A 21,463-nucleotide genomic window follows, 5' to 3' on the forward strand; every position below is an offset into this window, starting at 1 on the left:
AGATGTGCCTGTTCCAATCATCAACCATGTGAGTGGCTAAATGTTGTACCTTCATTAAATGTAACCATATTGCTACACTTAGAGGCGCCCCTCTTCTCTTTTATACTCAGCTGTGACTTGAGGCTACTTGTATATCAAGACATCGCTTGTATATCAAGTCAAAATTTATTTGAAAATTTTGCTTGTCTTGCAAAGCGCTCTTAAACCAAGTTACTCTCAAACCAAGGTTTTACTGTATTTTGATTGGTTTGCGCAAACGTTATTGTGTCTACTAACTACGGGAAAGATTTAGGTCTTTTTTATTGTTTTTTTTTTTTACTAGGAATGGCGGCGATCTGCGATTTTTAGTGGGACTGCGACATTGTGGTGGACAGATCGGACCCCTGACTGACATTTTTGACACTTTTGGGGGGACCAGTGACATTACTGCAGTAATCAGTGCTAAAAATATGCACTGTTACTGTAATAATGACACTGGCAGTGAAGGGATTAACACTGTGGGTGATCAATGGGTTAAATGTGTACCTAGGGGCATGTTTCTAATTGTATGGGGGTGGGGCTTATGGAATGACCATAGAGACCTGTGTTCCTATATAGAAGGATCACAGGCACTCTATGATCATTCCAGGGAGAAGAACGGTCAGATGCGTTTACAACAGCCGACCGTTCTTCTCTCTCAGCGGGGAACGATCGCGGGTGCCAGGCAGCAATCGGAGCCGCCTGCCCCGTGCATCATAGTCCCCGCTGCCGAGTGGGGGTGGGAGCGCGCCCCCTAGCTGCAGGCGCGCGACTGTTGTAGCCCTATGTCGGTTCGCGCAGAAGGGCCAGCCTGCCACAGTATATATGCGGTGGGCGGTCCGGAACCCGTTAAAGTCTCTGGAAATTTGACATCTCTAACTGTAGGTAGCTGATGATGCATTAGGTTTATACAGCGCACACAACAAGCTCATGTATTACTGCAGTCATTCGTTTCTTTGGACCAACTGGGTCCAAATCAACTATTTAAAAGCTAAATTAAACCGTGAACAAAATCAACAAGAAAATGTTTGCTGAGAAAAACCCGTGCAGCCTTTACATCAAATCCTATCCATTCAACAAACCTGAGCCGATTAAAGGATCCGAAACTTCTATGAACCCGAGCAGTTTAATAGGAGAGCCCATCCATACGGTTTGTAGCGGAATCTACAACAAAAACAGGAATGCAATTATGTTTTGCAGAAAATGCCTTTATATTTGATGGGAATACAAATACACCCAAATGTTATTACATTTACCTGGTTGTAAACTTAACATATATCTTCAATGCCTGATCTTTAAATCGACATACAAATGTAAACTCCATCATCCAATAATCTACAAGCCAACATTTTTTTTTATGTTTACATTTACTTGCATATGATTGGGTGCTCGCTGTAAAGTGAATTTCCACAGCATTTGCAAAGCTAAGGGAGAAATTCACTTGCAACAACCTATTTGCCCTTAGTAAATTAGTGTCACTAAACTCAGGAGCCTGCATTCACTATATCTGATCTCCCCAGGAGCCGGCATTCACTATATCTGATCTCCCCAGGAGCCTGCATTCACTATATCTGATCTCCCCAGGAGCCTTCAGTCACTATATCTGATCTCCCCAGGAGCCTGCATTCACTATATCTGCTCTCCCCAGGAGCCTGCAGTCACTATATCTGATCTCCCCAGGAGCCTGCATTCACTATATCTGATCTCCCCAGGAGCCTGCATGCACTATATCTGATCTCCCCAGGAGCCGGCATTCACTCTATCTGATCTCCCCAGGAGCCCGCATGCACTCTATCTGATCTCCCCAGGAGCCGGCATTCACTATATCTGCTCTCCCCAGGAGCCTGCAATCACTATATCTGATCTCCCCAGGAGCCGGCATTCACTATATCTGCTCTCCCCAGGAGCCTGCAATCACTATATCTGATCTCCCCAGGAGCCGGCATTCACTATATCTGCTCTCCCCAGGAGCCTGCATGCACTCTATCTGATCTCCCCAGGAGCCGGCATTCACTCTATCTGATCTCCCCAGGAGCCGGCATTCACTATATCTGATCTCCCCAGGAGCCTGCATTCACTATATCTGCTCTCCCCAGGAGCCTGCAATCACTATATCTGCTCTCCCCAGGAGCCTGCAGTCACTATATCTGATCTCCCCAGGAGCCTGCATTCACTATATCTGATCTCCCCAGGAGCCGGCATTCACTCTATCTGATCTCCCCAGGAGCCGGCATTCACTCTATCTGATCTCCCCAGGACTCTGCATTCACTATATCTGATCTCCCCAGGAGCCTGCATTCACTATATCTGATCTCCCCAGGAGCCTGCAGTCACTATATCTGATCTCCCCAGGAGCCTGCATTCACTATATCTGGTCTCCCCAGGAGCCTGCATTCACTATATCTGATCTCCCCAGGAGCCTGCATTCACTATATCTGGTCTCCCCAGGATCCTGCATTCACTATATCTGATCTCCCCAGGACTCTGCATTCACTATATCTGGTCTCCCCAGGAGCCTGCATTCACTATATCTGATCTCCCCAGGAGCCTGCATTCACTATATCTGGTCTCCCCAGGATCCTGCATTCACTATATCTGATCTCCCCAGGAGCCGGCATTCACTATATCTGATCTCCCCAGGAGCCGGCATTCACTATATCTGATCTCCCCAGGATCCTGCATTCACTATATCTGGTCTCCCCAGGAGCCTGCATTCACTATATCTGGTCTCCCCAGGAGCCTGCATTCACTATATCTGATCTCCCCAGGACTCTGCATTCACTATATCTGATCTCCCCAGGACTCTGCATTCACTATATCTGATCTCCCCGGGAGCCTGCATTCACTATATCTGATCTCCCCGGGAGCCTGCATTCACTATATCTGATCTCCCCGGGAGCCTGCAGTTTTGTCTGGTTAAAGCATAAGGGGACCAGATTTTTAACCGCTTGCCGACCGCCGCAAGTACATATACTGCGGCGGTCAGCCCCATGCAGGCAAAGTGACGTACCCGTACGTCACTCGCCTGCGAGCCCATAGGGGGCGAGCGTGCGCCGCCGAAGGCACTGGGATCCCTGCGCGTGTGACCATCAGGACCCGATGTCCGCCGGTCACACACGATCGTCGGTTACAGAGGGAGAAAGGCAGGCGGCTAATGTAAACAAAGCCGCCTGTCATTCTCCCTTGTGTAACAGCAGAGATCATACGGTCCTGCTATGTAGGATCGTAGATCTCTGCTGTTACATGAAAAGCCACATCCCTGCACAGTAAGAAACACGCCCCTAGGGACACACTTAACCCCTCCTTCTCCAATAAAGTTAACCCCTTCCCTGCCAGTGTCATTTTTACAGTAACAGTGCATATGTATAGCACTGATTACTGTAGTAATGTCACTGGTATCCCCAAAAGTGTCAAAAATGTCAGTCAAGGGTCTGATCTGTCTGCCGCAATGACGCAGTCCCGCAAAAAAAAAAAAAAAAAAATCGCAGATCGCCGCCATTACTCGTTAAAAAAAAAAATAAAAATGCCAAAAATGTTTCCCTTAGTTAGTAAACGCAATAACTTTTGCGCAAACCAATCAAAATACGCTTATTGGGATTTTTTTTACCAAACATAGGTAGCAGAAAACAAATTGGCCTAAAATGTTAAAAAATGTTGATTTTTACATTTTTTTGGGGGGGGGGGAAATTCATATAAAAAATGTGAAAAATATTGTTATTTTTGCAAAATTGTCGCTCTTTTTTTGTTTATAGCGCATGATCATAAAATCGCACAGGTGATCAAATACCACCAAAAGAAAGCTCTGTTTGTGGGAAAAAAAGGACGTCAATTTCATTTGGGTACAGCGTCGCACGACCGCGCAATTGTCCGTTAAATTCAGGCAGTGCCGAATCGCAAAATACCCCCTGGTCAGGAAGAGGGTAAAATCTTCCGGGGCTTAAGTGGTTAAAATTGAATCCGGGGTAATTTTTTTTTATTGGCACATGGCACAGGACTGCAAAATACACAGAGCGCTGGGCACAGGACTGCATAATACACAGAGAGGTGGGCACAGGGCTGCATGATACACAGAGCACTGGGCACAGGACTGCATGATACACTAAGCGCTGGGCACAGGACTGCATGATACAAAGAGAGCTGGGCACAGGACTGCATGATACACAGAGAGCTGGGCACAGGACTGCATGATACACAAAGAGCTGGGCACAGGACTGCATGATACACAAAGAGCTGGGCACAGGACTGCATGATACACAAAGAGCTGGGCACAGGACTGCATAACACACAGAACGCTGGGCACAGGACAGCATAATACACAGAGCGCTGGGCACAGGACTGCATAATACAAAGAGCCCTGGGCACAGGGCTGTATAATACACAGAACGCTGGGCACAGGACAGCATAATACACAGAGCGCTGGGCACAGGACTGCATAATACCCAGAGCGTTGGGCACAGGACTGCATAATACCCAGAGCGCTGGGCACAGGGCTGCATAATACACAGAGCGCTGGGCACAGGGCTGCATAATACACAGAGCGCTGGGCACAGGACTGCATAATACACAGAGCGCTGGGCACAGGGCTGCATAATACACAGAGCACTGGGCACAGGGCTGTATAATACACAGAACGCTGGGCACAGGACAGCATAATACACAGAGCGCTGGGCACAGGACTGCATAATACACAAGGCGCTGGGCACAGGACTGCATAATACACAAGGCGCTGGGCACAGGACTGCATACTACACAGAACGCTGGGCACAGGGCTGCATAATACACAGAGCGCTGGGCACAGGACTGCATAATACACAGAGCGCCAGGATCAGGACTGCATGATACACAGAGCGCTGGGCACAGGGCTGCATAATACACAAAGAGCTGGGCACAGGACTGCATAACACACAGAACGTCGGGCACAGGACTGCATAACACACAGAGCGCCAGGATCAGGACTGCATGATACACAGAGCGCTGGGCACAGGACTGCATAATTCACAGAGAACTGGGCACAGGACTGCATAATACACAGAGAGCTGTGGTCTCAGGACTGCATAAAACACAATCTTCTTTCGGTTATAAAACATATCCAATAAAATCCAATTTTCTCTTACGTCCTCTGACAGTCGCCGCCCGATGGTAAAGAATTTTACGGTAAGTTCTGCCAAAAATTCTATTTTTTCATTAATTTAGGCCAAAATGTATTCTGCTACATGTCTGATAAAAATAAAAAAAATAAAAATCTCACGTCTGTGTTTTTGGGGACATTAGTATAGTTCTGACCGTGATCAAGATACTAATCTGTACAGACACTATACTGGTAATGGTGGTGATCAGTGACTGTGATAGTGTAGTGGGCAATCGGGGATTGGAACTGACACTGACCGGGAGGGACGTTAACTGACGTCGTTAGTGACACTAATACAGTGATCAGTGAAAATTCTGTACGCTGTCACTGTACTAATGACACTGGCTGGGTAACAAATGGGGAGGGCAGGCAAAGGAATAACTGTGTGCCTATTTTACTCACCTACAGACTGACTGACTTTGCTTTCTAATCTCAGCTTTGAACTGTAAGTGAGATTAGGAAGCAGAACCAGCCAGATCTGGGTTGTGTGTTTACCAACACACACAGATCTCTGTGTTGTGATTGGCCAGAGCTATCAGCAGGTTCACAGCCAAAATCATTGGCTGCGAGCCTGCTGGAAAACTTGTGTCCAACCACAGCATGAGAAGCCGGGGGCACGTGTGCGCCTGTAAACAAGGAAGTTCCTGGTCAGCAAGTGGGCAATGTATATCGAGCAGCATTCATTTGTATCTATTAGGTCTATTAAAAAAGAATAGCGCACACATGCAAAAGAAATGACTATCAAATATGGAGACAATCCATAAATAAAAATGGGGGTTTAGTCCCACCATATGGCCATATCGTGCTCAAGCCCACCACTGCGTCAAAGTACCCCATTGTCAGTGGGTCCTACACTATCCATAAAAAAGGGGTGAATCCCTCTGATAATGGGGTACTTTGACGCAGTGGTGGGCTTGAGCATGATATGGCCATATGGTGGGACTAAACCCCCATTTTTATTTATGGATTGTCTCCATATTTGATAGTCATTTCTTTTGCATGTGTGCGCTATTCTTTTTTAATATACATGTTGCTTGGTCCATAGCTGCACTGGCTTTAGATATACATGTTCAGGGTTTGCTCCCCCAATTTTTTGCTTGTTTATTATCTATTATGTCTGCCTGGAGTTGAGCTTTAACTTCCGTTTTTCTCTTAAAAAAGGCAAACAAAATATGCACTCTGATCAGGGAAAAGCCCAAGTGTACATATCCTGTATATCTGAAATCAAGTTACTCTAAAGCAGTGGTCCCCAAACTGTGGCCCTTTGTTTGCCTTTAGTACCTTGGGGCACTATTCCTCCCACTGACATTAATATTAGGGCATCATTCCTCCCACTGACACCAATAATGAGGCACTATTCTTCTCCCTTACACCAATGATGGGACACTGTTCCTCCACTGATACCAATGATGGGACACTATTCCTCCCACTGACACCAATAATGGGGCACTATTCCTCCCACTGACACCAATAATGGGGCACTATTCCTCCCACTGACACCAATGATGGGGCACTATTCCTCCCACTGACACCAATGATGGGGCACTATTCCTCCCACTGACACCAATGATGGGGCACTATTCCTCCCACTGATACCAATGATGGGACACTATTTCTCCCACTGATACCAATGATGGGACACTATTCCTCCCACTGATACCAATGATGGGACACTATTCCTCCCACTGATACCAATGATGGGACACTATTCCTCCCACTAATACCAATGATGGGACCATATTCCACCCACTGATACCAATGATGGGGCACTATTCCTCCCACTGATACCAATGATGGGGCACTATTCCTCCCACTGACACCAATGATGGGGCACTATTCCTCCCACTAATACCAATGATGGGGACACTATTCCTCCCACTGATACCAATGATGGGACACTATTCCTCCCACTGATACCAATGATGGGGCACTATTCCTCCCACTGACACCAATAATATGACACTATTCCTCCCACTGACACCAATGATATGACACTATTCCTCCCACTGATACCAATGATGGGGCACTATTCCTCCCACTGACACCAATGATGGGGCACTATTCCTCCCACTGATACCAATGATGGGGCACTATTCCTCCCACAGACACCAATAATATGACACTATTCCTCCCACTGACACCAATGATATGACACTATTCCTCCCACTGATACCAATGATAGGGCACTATTCCTCCCACTGACACCAATGATGGGGCACTATTCCTCCCACTGATACCAATGATGGGGCACTATTCCTCCCACTGATACCAATGATGGGGCACTATTCCTCCCACTGTTACCAATGATGGGGCACTATTCCTCCCAATGACACCAATGATGGGACACTATTCCTCCCACTGACACCAATGAGGAGGCACTATTCCACCCACTAACACCAATGATGAGGCACTATTCCTCCTACTGACACCAATGATGAGGCACTATTCCACCCATTGACACCAATGATGAGGCATTGTTACCAATACCAGGACATTTTTTGCACCTACTGGCCACAGTCCAGCCCCTCTAAAATCTGAAGGGTAATAAATTGGCCCCCATGTTTAGATTTTTTTGCTCTAAAGCCATCTTGTACAGTCAAAGATCAATATGTAAAAACAATGTAACATTGAACGGTTTATAAGACATTATAATAATGGCTGTAAAGGGATTACCGCAAACCCAACAGCACGTTCTAGACGCATAATTTCTTCTGGAGTCTGTTCCTCCCACCTGACACAGCTAAGTGCAGCAGAGATCTTAGGAGCTGAAAAGAGAAGACAAAATTAGACTTAGTTCCGATTTTATATCTTTGCAGGGTTTTTTTTTTTTTATTGCAGAAAAACTTGCAGCCCTCGGGCAATTTAATGCTCCAGTCTCCTGTATAAAAATTAAAAGTCAGAAGATACAAATACTGTAGCTGCTGACTTTTAATAAACAGCCACTCCCCTGTCCAAGGATTCAGCCCCAGCCATTGTCATCTCCCATCTTCTGTCCCCGACATCTTAATTGTGGGCACTGGGGTGCGACAGCTAGTGGCTTTACAGCCGGGTGCCCACTGCGCATGCGCTGCACTGTATAAATAGTCCCGTAGTCCTCTGCGACCTGTGGGGGGGGGGGGGGGGGGTTTGAGCTTAAAGCGGAGTTCCACCCAGGGGATACTTTTTTTAATAAAAAATAAAAATACCCCCGGGACAGTCAGGGCTAGTACATTCCACAATGGATAGCCTCTGATCTGTCCCGGGTTGCACTTGCCTTTTAGAAGAAATACTTACCTTGAAAAAGTATTCTCCAGCGCTGCCATCTCAGGTGTGGGCAGCTTGAAGCCAGCGCGATCCTCTTCTGTGTCCTCTTCCTTCTTCTTCGGTCCCACGATGCACTGCACCGGCCCCGCCGTCACTTCTGGTGCGCGCACGTCATCCCTCCACAGCTTCTGGGCATGCCCAGAAGCGGTTTAGAAGGGAATGACGCGCGCGCCCCGGAACCGACGTCGGGGCCGGTGCAGGCGCATTGATTCCTGGGAGCGATGACGTTCAGCTCCCAGGAATCATTGCAAATGCCAGGAAGTGACGAATCGCCGTGGCCGCCGAGGGGAGGAAGAAGGAAGTAAGGTAAGTATATTTTCTCTACAAGGTAAGTAAAAAAAAAAAAATTGCGATTATCCATTTGTTTTTCAGGTGACCCGGAGCGAGAAGATGGAGGTAAGTATAAATTTAGGGTGGAACTCCACTTTAAAAATCAGGTACCCGCTCCCCCCCCCTTCCCAAAAGTGCAATTTCATAATCAGGAGCAGGGGAGGAGGCCGTAAAGCGGAACTTGCCCCTCCAGTGAACGATATACATTGCAACAAGATCAGCAAACAGTAACGCAGATATTAAAAAAACATAAATCAGGCGCATCAGCTGCACAATATAGAAAAAGTCCATAATAGTCTATGCATGGTAAACATGTCCAACATGTAGGGCTGCCATCAAATGAACCAAAAAGGCAAAGGTTCCAACAAAACTGGAAATAGAAAGAAAGAAGAGGCGCCTCTAAGTGTAGACTTTAGTACATTTATTAAGATGTAATAAGTACTCACATCGGTTCAAGATTATGACTGGTCCAGGGTAGGAGTGTTCGTCATCCTGTGGACGCCGCCATCGGATACAGTGTCCCCTCTTCACCTAAGACTCTGTGTCTGATCATCATAATTATATTTATTGTATCTTTACATGCATATACAATCTAGTACACAGGTGTCAAACACAAGGCCGCAGGCCGAATGCAGCCCCCCAGGCCATTTTATGTGGCCCTCGCACCTCTCCTGCAGCTGAGGCACCCCCCAGGTCTCTGCTCCCACCTTGTCCCTGTAGTCGGCAGCAGAGAGGACATAACTCCTTTGCCAGATCCTGCACTCCTCTGTGCAGCTGCAGAAAGGCTCGTCTTTGCCCACCCCCCCTTCTCAGCAGTGTGCAGCAGAGAGGAGGGCAGAACTCCTCCTACAGATCCTGCACCTCTCTGTGCAGCCGCAACACCACCTTGACTTTGCCTCCTCTGGTCTCAGCATTCAACAGACTCTGGAAGCTGACTCCAGCCCTCCTTTGGTTCTCCTCCAGACCCTGCACTTCTTCCCAGATCCACCCGCATCTTCTTCCTATCTTTTTCCTGGCAGAAGCACAAGGTAAGGGGGTGCATTGTGATGTAAGGAAGGGTGGGTGACTCTTGACTTCTGATGGTGGGGGACGCTTATGACCTCTCATATAAGGGGGCGTGGGGTGCTCTGGACATCCAATCCTACAGATATAACCGGCCCTTTGAGGGCAACCATAATGCTGATGCGGCCCGCGATGAAACTGAGTTGACACCCCTGATCTAGTGGATAGCGTATTGGACCATGATGAATTGTTTTTATAATACCTCCCCCTTCCATTCCCTCCCTCCCCTCCCACTTGGTATATTACTGGTTCCTGTATTACTTTTGTTATTATGGTTACGAGTAAGCGAACGTAGTGTCGTGAAACGCGTCAACCGTATGTACCTGTCCATGATGTGTCAAGTCTTGTATGGAATTCGTAGCGATGAATAAAACTTCAATGCTTCGATCTACATCGGAGATACATTCATTATTTTTGTGTTTGAAGTGCTGCCTGGATTACGGATCTGACTCGCACCTGATCAGCAGTCTCACCTGAGCGGCTTGCCTGTCTTTGACTCTAGTTACTTTTGTTATTGCCATGAAGAAGGAGCGCAGCCGCCTATCCATCGGCAGCAGGCATGCTCAGAAACGCGTTGCAGTTTTGTGACGTCATCTATTCACGACGCCGGAGTTTCCCCGCTCTCCAAGACTCGGTTCTGTCTGGTTTGCCTTCCAAGCCTCGTTCCCATTCCTGCTCCATCTACCGCTATTGCTGGTGTTCTGACAGATTACCCTACCCCATCAGAAATCCATACCTCCGTCCGGCTGTAGCCGCGTCACAAGTCATACTGCGCATGCGCGGAATTTTGACATCACAACGGTGTCGGGCATACGTCCTAGTGCGCATGCGCGGCAACGGGCTCGGCAGCGGACAGGGAGATCTCGTATACCAAACAGCCATCTGATCTCCATACCCCACACTGCACCGACCCGACAATGGCACACAGCTATATATATATATATATATATATATATATATATATATATACACACACATATATATATATATATATATATATATATATATATATATACACACACACACACACACACACACACACACACACACATATATATATATATATATATATATATATATATATATATATATATATATATATATATATATACACACACACACACACACACACACACATATATATATATATATATATATATATATATATATATATATATATATACACACACACACACACACACACACACACACACACACACACATATATATATATATATATATATATATATATATATATATATACACACACACACATATATATATATATATATATATATATATATATATATATATATACACACACACACACACACACACACATACATATATATATATATATATATATATATACATATACATACATATATATACACACACACACACACACACACACACACACACACTCAAACATTCCCTTCCCCCACGTGCACACCCAATGTTCGATTTATGGCTGTGTACCATTGTCGGGTCGGTGCAGTGTGGGGCATGGAGATCAGATGGCTGTTTGTTATACGAGATCTCCCTGCCCGCTGCCGAACCCGTTGCCACGCATGCGCACTAGGACTCGTGCCCGACACCGTTGCGATGTTGTCAAAATTCCCTACCTAATCCGCGCACGCGCAGTAGGACTTGTGACGCGGCTACAGCTGATGCATGACGAAGCCACAGCTGATCCGCAACCGGAAATAACGAAGGTATGGATTTCTGATGGGGTGTGGAGATCTGATAGAACACTGGCATAATGGTGAAGAGGGGACACTGTATCCAATGGCGGCGTCCACAGGATGACGAACACTCCTACCCTGGAACACCCAGGATGGTGCCCACCTACCGTAATCTTGAGCCGATGTGAGTACTTATTACATCTTAATAAATGTACTGAAGTCTACACTTAGAGGCGCCTCTTCTTTCTTTTTATTAGTAACGCAGATATACACTTCTTCTGCTGTTCGTCCTACATTGTCCATTCTGATTGCTAAATATGAAACTTTATTATACCAACTGAGAAGTAAAGTATTTTTGTGGCTCTTCCCAGAGATTGGCAGTGTGCATGCAGGGATCTATACTATACGAGCTCAGCGTGCCACTTATACGGATTTATAAACAGCTACACTTACAGGCTTTAAAGAGTAAAAGCCCCTCAGCAGCAAAACACTGCAATTACATCAGTAAGGGGACTTTCCTGGCCATTATAACCTCAGGGCCCGTTTACATTTGTGCGGAGCATTAAACTGGTACTAAAGTCTTGGCTTCTTTTTTGTTTAAAAATAACAATCTCTCCTGATCTGTGCAATGGTTTTCCACAGAGCAACCCAGATTCTCCTCTCCGGTCCCTCCCTTCTACCGAGTGCGCCCACAAAAAGCAGCGTGCTATGAGGGCACCCAAGCCAAGCCACTGCTGTGTGTGTCCATTCAGACATGGGTCGTGGTTCGGCCCCACCCCCCCCTCCTCATTAGCTCACTGACTTTGATTGACAGCAGTGGGAGCTAATGGTGCCCTGCTGCTGTCCCAGCCAATGAGGAGAGAGTCCTGGCCAGCCAAGACTTTCGTGCAACATCGCTGGATCGAGATGGGCTCAGGTAAGTATTCCGGGGGGGGGGGGGGGCTGAGGGGGACTTCTGCACACAGAAGGTGTTTTATCCTAATGCACAGAATGCATTAAAGTGGTTGTAAAGGCACAAGGATTTTTACCTTCATGGGTAGATTTATGAACTACGTACCATCATGGGTACCATCATGGGTACATCATCATTCATCATGGGTACATGGCTACCATCATGAACTAGATTCATTCTATGCATGAAGGTAAAAAACTTTGTGTGCAGCAGCCCCCCCTAATACTTACCCGAGCCCCCTCTCGATCAAGCGATGTGCACAAGAGCCTAACCTCATCCTGGGACTCGCACTCCTGATTGGCTATTGGCAGTAGAGGGAGCCTATAAATTACAGCCAGTGAGCCAATCAGGAGACAGAGGGGGCAGAGCCGAACCATGGTTCCATGTGTGAATGGGCACACAGAGCAGCGGTTCGGCTTGGGTGCCTCCATAGCAAGCTGCTTGCGGTGGGGGCACCCGGCAGGAGGTAGGAGTCAGAAGTGCTGGTGTGGGACCTGAGAAGAGGAGGATCCAGGCTGCTCTGTGCAAAACCATTTGGGCCCTTTCACACAGCTTTCCACCCAGTGCACTCTGTTTTGATCAGCGGGGGAATGATCTGCTGATCCCAGCTCAGCAGGCGGGTGAAAGGTCTGTCTCCGCTCACAGAGACGGACCCGTCAGAGCCTTGCTATCCTCTATGGGGAGATTGGATGAAAACAGACCGCCTATTCGTTATCATCCGATCCCATCCGATCCCATCCAATTCTCCAGACGGATAGAAAGTAGGGTTACGATCCGTCTGGATTTCACGGACAGCATCGGATTGGATAGCAGCGGGTGTCACCACTGACATCCGCTGTCCCATAGGGCTGCATGAAGCATTCGATCAGGTCCCCCTGAAAAACTGACAGATAGACCTGACCGGAAAGCCCGTGTGAAAGGGGACTTACAGAGCAGGTAAGTAGAACAGGTTTATTATTTTAATAAAAAAAAATTTAAAAGGTTTACAATGACTAAGATAAAAATAAAAAAAAAAACCTTCGGTACCGCATTAGTTAACACGCATTACCTAATGCGCTCCTGAAAGAGAGGCCGCGCTCCCGATAGAGAGGCCGCGCTCCCGATAGAGAGGCCGCGCTCCCGAAAGAGAGGCCGCGCTCCTGATAGAGAGGCCGCGCTCCTGATAGAGAGGCCGCGCTCCTGATAGAGAGGCCGCGCTCCTGAAAGAGAGGCCGCGCTCCTGAAAGAGAGGCCGCGCTCCTGAAAGAGAGGCCGCGCTCCTGAAAGAGAGGCCGCGCTCCTGAAAGAGAGACCGCGCTCCTGAAAGAGAGACCGCGCTCTTGAATACATCAGGCTTTTAGATGCACAAAACGTTCCAAATATCAAATGGGTCGAGCTCTATCTGTGCCACTGCGTTCCATGGGCTCTACAGAAAATTGTATTGAAAGCACTTTTTTTTATCATTTTCACTATTCATCATATTCACTATTTTCTATACACATTGATTTGGTCACTAGGAGTTATCTAGGATACACTAGTGCCACACATTTTGTTATATAAATATCAGACATGTCACATAAGTTTTGCTGCGATCCACTATGAGGCCTTGCCGTGTGGCGCAGCACGTTGTATGGAGCGTCTCTCATTAATGGTTGCTGCAATGCAGAATTATGAATTCTCCCTCCATTCTGACATCCAACAAACATTATTAACCAGCTACACATGAAAGAAGAAAATACTTACCAAACGTTACACCTTCTTTCGGCTGCTCTTTAGTGAAGCTTAAACAATCGGGGACATTTTTCAAAACAGATACAAGCTGAAAAAAAAAAGGAAAAGAAAACAAAGACCACCGGATAAATATATATTAAAATGGAGTCCAAACATCTCACACAAACCTTTTATTGGACATTTCCAGCAAAGGCAAAGTAACCTCCCTGGCGGTCTGATTACGTCAGGATTTCTGTGCTAAAAGCGATACATTGTTTTACATGGAAATCTGTTTTATATTTTAAAACTCACCTTCCCCTGAGATCCCCCGCTGTCCTCCCTCCGCTGCCCTCCCTCCGCCGTCCTCCCTCCGCCGCCCTCCCTCCGCCGTCCTCCCTCCGCCGTCCTCCCTCCGCCCCCCGCCGTCCTCCCTCCGCCAATTGCCGGCACTTGCCTTCCGGTTCCCTTCTCTGCGAGTGTTGCGACGCAGGGGGGTGAAACCGGCGGCAAATTCAAAAATGTAAATACACCAAATGAGATGATACAAAGCTGTGATCCTAACGGATTTCACTGTATCATCCCATTTCACCACAGGATTTCACCTGGTGACTTTTCCAGTGCCCTGCCTGTGCTTTTCCAGTTCTTTGTGCCTGGAAAATAGAGAACGACCATGGCGTCCAAAAAGTGTTCTTTCTGCGCAAAAGCGCTTTTAGACGAAATGGAAAACAGCGATAGCGAAACGGAGTTACTTGAAGAACTGAGCGATAGGTGCGAAAATTCTTCATCAGGTACGGAAAGTGACGACAGTGACGATTCTGATGTCTCTTTCTGGCACATCGCTCCGTTGGAAATTCTGAAGAATCATTTGATATTCTTCCCAAATTCCACATCTATGTGCCAGAAAGAGAGTAACGTGTAAGCAGCAAGTGTCCGAAAAAGGCTTAGGCTCAGTTCACATTGGTGCCATGCGGGAAACCTGTGAATCCACTTCCCGCATCGCCCCCGACTCGCAGGCAGTTCACACTGCAATATGCGAACCGCTGGGGGTGTCGCTACAAAGTTAATGACACCTCCAGATCAGTTCACATTTCGCAGTGCGAACTGTCAATTCAGACAGGAATCGGATTGTAAAGGTGTGAACACCCATGCGATCTGATTCTGGTGCGGACCAAAAAAAGGTTCCTGTGCGACTTTGGTCTGAATGCGATGCGAATTCAACCGTACAATGTGTATGGCTGAATTTGCATCGCACTGACATCGCATGCGATTTGCTGAGCAGTGCAGTGTGAACCACATGCAATGTCTTCTATTGCACCAATGTGTACCGAGCCTTAGCTTAGTGGTTAAGCTGACCTCATTTGCAGACCGTTTGATCCAAAAGAAGGAAATGATACATTGTAAAATGTTTATAGTTATCTCCCAGCGCTGAGCAATGTTGATAAAGATTTGCTGGAGGCTTTTTTTTTTTGACAGGTGTGAGTGAGCAGAGAACGGCTCCGCACTGCATGAATCGTGGAAATGCCGAAATAAGATTGTGTTTTTTTTTTTTTTTAAGGATTAGTTGTGCAGCTCTACATTTTTTAGCATTAAAAATCCTGCTTGCTGCATTTTTGGTCAGTAAAAAAAAAAAAAAAGAAAAAAAAAAAAAAAAGAAGATGCCCCTCCCTGTTGAAATGCATTGAAAACGTAGCAATAACGCACCTGTGTTATGTTTTTGATGTGGTTTTTGAGTCACATGACCTATGAAAAGTGCCCCCATAAGTACGGTAAAATAGCCGGAAAAAAAAAGAAAAAATTGCCTTTGTCGCCATTATTGGCACCTTTTTCCCTAATGGCAAAATCACCATGGCTATTACATAGCCATTAGCTTTTCATTGCCAGTCATGGATTGGAGCAGTGTTAATTTTGGCAGCAAATTTCAATTTAGTTTTAGTCTTAGTCTTAGGACTAAAATGGCATTTTAGTTTTAGTCCCATTTTAGTCTTCTGCAAGTGTTTTAGTTTTAGTCGTATTTAGTCGACTAAAACTCCAGTACATTTTAGTCGACTAAAACTCATTTTAGTCATCTATAATGGAATGGGTGTAGTTCAATTGTAATTTGTAATGCATTATTTAAGCATTTCTCTACAATTTCAAAACTCATTATATACTACTGCTGGTCCTGGAGTGAAAAATCTAATATGTTATTATTTATGGTATTAAGCTTTGAGCATGCACCAGTGTTAATTTTGGCAGCGAATTTCGATTTAGTTTTAGTTATAGTCTTTTGAGTAAAATGCCATTTTAGTTTTAGTCGTATTTTAGTCATCTGAATTGTTTTAGTTTTAGTCGTATTTTAGTCGACTAAAATTGTGTTAATTTAGTCGATGAAAACGTTTTAGTCGGTTTTAGTCGACTAAATTAACACTGAATTGGAGCAAATGGGGGAGGATTGGGCGGTCTCCAATCCCATCTGTTTCCCATCCATCCATTAGTATCATGTCCTTCCTTTGTGAAGACACTCAGACACTCAGGTTGAGCAGTGTTATTTAGTGTTAGGACTGAAAGTTACGCAGGATGCCTTGTCGCTGGCCTTGCAGCTTCTACATGCATTTGCAAATATGTGTTAACTAAACCCCTGTTTTTAACTTATATTGTTAGACAGGTTTATTTGGTTTGTTAGCAGACTGGTGGGTAAGTATATCAAACTAGGGACCGGCTGTTTTCCTCACACCTTCTTTGATCCCCGTTGCTTTTCAATTTGATTATATACAGGGATGGAGACGCTGAGCAGTGCTCGCCAGTGTCTCATCTAAAGTCCCAAAACTGCCCATTTTTTGTAATCACCATTTTTGAAAGCCGAAATTTCGGTGCATCATTAGTTCAAAAGTTAGTACCTACAGTTTATGTAGCTGCTGACTTTTTTAAAAAACAAACTAAAAGGTGGTTGTAAAAGGGTGAAGGTAAAAAAATCTGACCAGCTCCCCCCCCCCCAGCTGACCAGCCATTGGCTCCCGCTGCTGTCAATCACCGTCAGTGCGGGGGGGAACTGAGCCACGCTCTGTGTCCCATAGACACACACAGCCAGCTTAGGAGCGAGCAGACACGAGTGCCCCCAGAGCAACAGCTTGCTATGAGAGTACTCGGTAAGGGGGAGGAGCCGGGAATGTGGGCGGGGGACCCGAGAAGTGGAGGATTATGGGTGCTCTGTGCAAAACAAACTGCACAGAGGAGGGAAGTAGGATGTGTGTGAAACCTTTGGAACAGGGGTGTCCAAACTATGGCCCTCAAGCTGTTCAGGAACTACAATTCCCATCATGCCTAGTTATGTCTGAATATCAGCGATTTACAATGCCTCATGGGAATTGTAGTTTCTGAACAGCTGGAGGACCATAGTTTGGACACCCCTGCTTTAGAACAACCTGAAGGTCCTCTGTAATATGAAGACAAGGCCAGTCCTAAAAAGATTTGTGCTATATGTATGAAATCACACACACGCGCACACCCCACGCACACACCACACAATAATGAAGGAACATGTGCGAGGCTTGCAGGACCCCTCTGTCAAAGCAAAAGAATGTGGTCCAATTCTGCACCAAATCACCTTCAATACCCAGAAATGTTGGTGTCACCACTCTGCATGGTGCTCATTAAATTTCTCACTTAGGGTTTATTCACAAAGTCCATGCGCTAAAAATGATCCATTAAGCCCGGGCGGGGTGTCAAACTGGCGGCCCTCCAGCTGTTGCAGAACTACAAATCCCATCATGCCTCTGCCTATGGGAGTCATACTTGTAACTGCAAAGCCTCATGGGATTTGTAGTTCCGCAACAGCTGGAGGGCCGCTAGTTTGACACCTGTGCAAGGCATGGGGGGGCTGGGGTTTGTTATGTCTCCCAGCAGCACTTTTACACAATTCACTGTTTCCTATTGTCTAATTTTACTGAAATGTCACATGGACAGTCATACAAGAACCTTCAGCTGAGCTCTGGTCCATTGCAAAAAAAGAACGCATACGGCATGCAGTTTTCTGGGCCCAAATGGTCTTCCCTCATGGTGACCAGCATTGATCTGGTGCACAAAAACACCAACCACAAGTAGCGATGCACCGATACCGTATCAATGCCGTCACCAAGCATTTGCATGAGTATCGGTATTTGCCCCAAATGCTCATGATACCGAAACCGATACTTTGCGGAGCGATTTGCATCAATACAAAATTAATGGACGCAAATTGCACTGCAAAGAATAGCATGCGATTTGAACAGGATTGTCCAAATCGCATGTGAGTGTGTGTGTGTGTATAAAGCGCCATCTAGTGAGCAGTCTAAAAGATGTTAGAACTCACAGTACATATCTGGCCACATGCAAAATAATCTCCATAGGTGTTCGGGTCCACCGATGATAGGAAATCAGGGCCGCTGCAGGTGCTCACAGGGCTGGAGGAGATGTAGAGGCTCCCCAAGCTGACATCACTTCCACCCTATACACACGGAGTCCTGGAAATTCTCCTCCAGCGGCTCTGATTTGCTATCATCAGCGGACCGTGACACCTATGTCAATTATTTTGCATGTGGCCAGATACAGTTGTGCTCATAAGTTTACACACCCTGGCAGAATTTATGATTTCTTGGCCATTTTTCTGAGAATATGAATAATACCATAAAAACTTTTCTTTCACTCACGGTTAGTGTTTGGCTGAAGCCGTTTATTATTAGGCTCGGTTCACACTGCCACGACCTCAAAGTCGCCTCATAAGGGGCGACTTCCAGCGCGACTTATATGATAGACGACTTTGTACAACTTTGTATTTGGCCAATCAGAATATGATGTGTTGTGACCTAATTTCCCTTTCCTGTTTTTTTTTTGCTGGCATTTATCGGGCATTTTTTGGGCGTCTATGGAGGCAGGCATGTCTTTTTTGGATTTAGTGTCTGGGGGGTCTAAAAAGTGTACCTGTGAAGTTTCAACTCTGTAGCATGTCCAGAACCAGAAAAAATAGAGCATTTTTCTTATAATTTTTAGTAGCGCATGAATATGGTTTCTCTCCACCTGGCTGTTTTTCTTGCAGGCATTTATCGGGCATTTTTGGAGGCAGGGATGACTTTTTTTGGATTTAGTGTCTGGGGGTCTAAAAAGTGTCCCTGTGAAGTTTCATCTCTGTAGCATGTCCAGAACCAGAAAAAAAAAAATTTCTGATAATTATTAATACAGCAGTGTGACGGCTTCTCTACACCTTGCATTTTTTTTTTGCTGGCATTTATCGGCCATTTTTTGGGCGTCTTTGGAGTCATGCCTGCCTCCAAAAATGCCCGATAAATGCCTGCAAGAAAAACGGCCAGGTGTAGAGAAGCCATATTTATGTGCTACTAAAAATTATAAGAAAAATGCTCTTTTTTTCTTGTTCAGGACCATTTTTATGGAAAGTCGGATCACAAGTCGCTTCAATTAAAGCGGAGTTCCGGGCACAAAAACGATTTTTTTTTTTTGTGCCCCTCCGCTAGGTAGAGCTCACCTGAAAAGGAATTGGATAGTTATTTTTATTTTTTTTTTGTTTACTCACCTTTTTATTGAAGATCGTAAATACTCACCTATGACTGCTCACCCGTCACTTCCTGTCTCGCGATGATTCCTGGGAGCTAAACGTCATAGCTCCCAGGAATCAATGCGACGGCACCGGCCCCGCTCGTCATTTCCGGGCGACGCCGCATTCCCCTGCTAAACAGCTGTTTAGGAATGCGGCGCCGCACCGGAAGTGACGAGAGGGGCCGGTGCAGTGCATTCTGGGACACGAAGACGCGGAAGAAGACAGAGAAGAGGACCGCGCCGGCTTCAGCTGCCACAACAGAGATGGAAACGCTGTGGAAGAAATTTTCTAAGTAAGTATTTCTTCTAAAAGGTAAGTGCGAACCGGGACAGATCAGAGGCTAGCCATTGTGGAATGTGCTAGCCCTGACTGTCCCGGGGGTATGTTCAGCATAAAATCATTTCTGTGCCCGGAACTCCGCTTTAAGATAAGGAGGCGACTCCCATTGAAGTCTATGCGACAAGTCGGATCACAGGTCGCCTCAAAGTAATACAGGACCCTTTTCTGAAGTCGGAGCGACTTCAGTAGTGCCAATTAAGACGGCACTGATTAACATTGCTTTTGTTATGTCAAGCGACTTGGGGCGACTTGAGGGCACACAAGTCGCCTCACAAGTCGCGCTAGTGTGAATGGGCTCTTAGTCAACTGTGTTTACTCTTTTTACATCATAATGACAACAGAAACTACCTAAATGACCCTGATCATAAGTTTACACACCCCGGTGATTTTGGCCTGATAACATGCACACAAGTTGACACAAAGGGGTTTGAATGGCTATTAAAGGTAACCATCCTCCCCTGTGATCTGTTTGCTTGTAATAAGTGTGTGTGTATAAAAGGTCAATGAGTTTCTGGACTCCTGACAGACCCTTGCATCTTTCATCCAGTGCTGCACTGACGTTTCTGGATTCTGAGTCATGGGGAAAGCAGAAGAATTGTCTGTGGGATCTGCGGGAAAAGGTTGTTGAACTGTATAAAACAGGAAAGGGATATAAAAAAAGATATCCAAGGAATTGAGAATGCCAATCAGCAGTGTTCAAACTCTAATCAAGAAGTGGAAAATGAGGGGTTCTGTTGAAACCAAACCACGGTCAGGGAGACCAACTAAAATTTCAGCCACAACTGCCAGGAAAATTGTTCGGGATGCAAAGAAAAACCCACAAATACCTTCAGGTGAAATACAGGACTCCCTGAAAACATGTGGTGTGGCTGTTTTAGGATGCACAATAAGGAGGCACTTGAAGAAAGATGGGCTGCATGGTTGAGTCGCCAGAAGAAATCCATTACTATGCAAATGCAACAAAGTATCCCAGATACAATACGCCAAACAGCACAGAGACCGGCCTCAAACCTTCTGCCACAAAGTCATTTGGAGTGATGAGACCAAAATTTAGCTTTTTGGCCACAACCATAAACTCCACATTTGGAGAGGAGTCAATAAGACCTATGATGAAAGGTACACCATCCCTACTGTGAAACACGGCGGTGGATCGCTGATGTTTTGGGGATGTGTGAGCTACAAAGGCACAGGACATTTGGTCAGAATTGATGGCAAGATGAATGCAGTATGTTATCAAAAAATACTGGATGAAATTTTGCATTCATCAGCCCGGAAGCTGCACATGGGACGTACTTGGACATTCCAACATGACAATGATCCTAAACACAAGGCCAAGTCCACCTGTCATTGGCTACAGCAGAATAAAGTGAAGGTTCTGGAGTGGCCATCTC

The 21,463-nt window shown here is 45.9% G+C and overlaps 1 protein-coding gene across 1 annotated transcript in view; it reads right to left on the reverse strand.

Moving 5' to 3' along the window:
* The window catches only part of MTFMT (mitochondrial methionyl-tRNA formyltransferase), a gene marked incomplete at its 3' end in the record, with an annotated part of 54,158 nt that overhangs the window by 13,199 nt on the left and 19,496 nt on the right, over positions 1 to 21,463 (reverse strand). The window contains exons 5-7 of the mRNA XM_082255268.1: positions 14,201 to 14,276; positions 7,820 to 7,911; positions 1,101 to 1,182 (exon numbers count right to left, since the gene is read on the reverse strand). Of these exons, the coding sequence (XP_082111394.1) occupies positions 1,101 to 1,182; positions 7,820 to 7,911; positions 14,201 to 14,276 (250 nt within the window). The remainder of the gene's footprint in view (positions 1 to 1,100; positions 1,183 to 7,819; positions 7,912 to 14,200; positions 14,277 to 21,463) is intronic.

The sequence above is a fragment of the Pelophylax lessonae genome (genome assembly GCF_965119305.1).
Source record: "Pelophylax lessonae genome assembly, chromosome: 4".
Taxonomy (NCBI): Eukaryota; Metazoa; Chordata; class Amphibia; order Anura; family Ranidae; genus Pelophylax; species Pelophylax lessonae.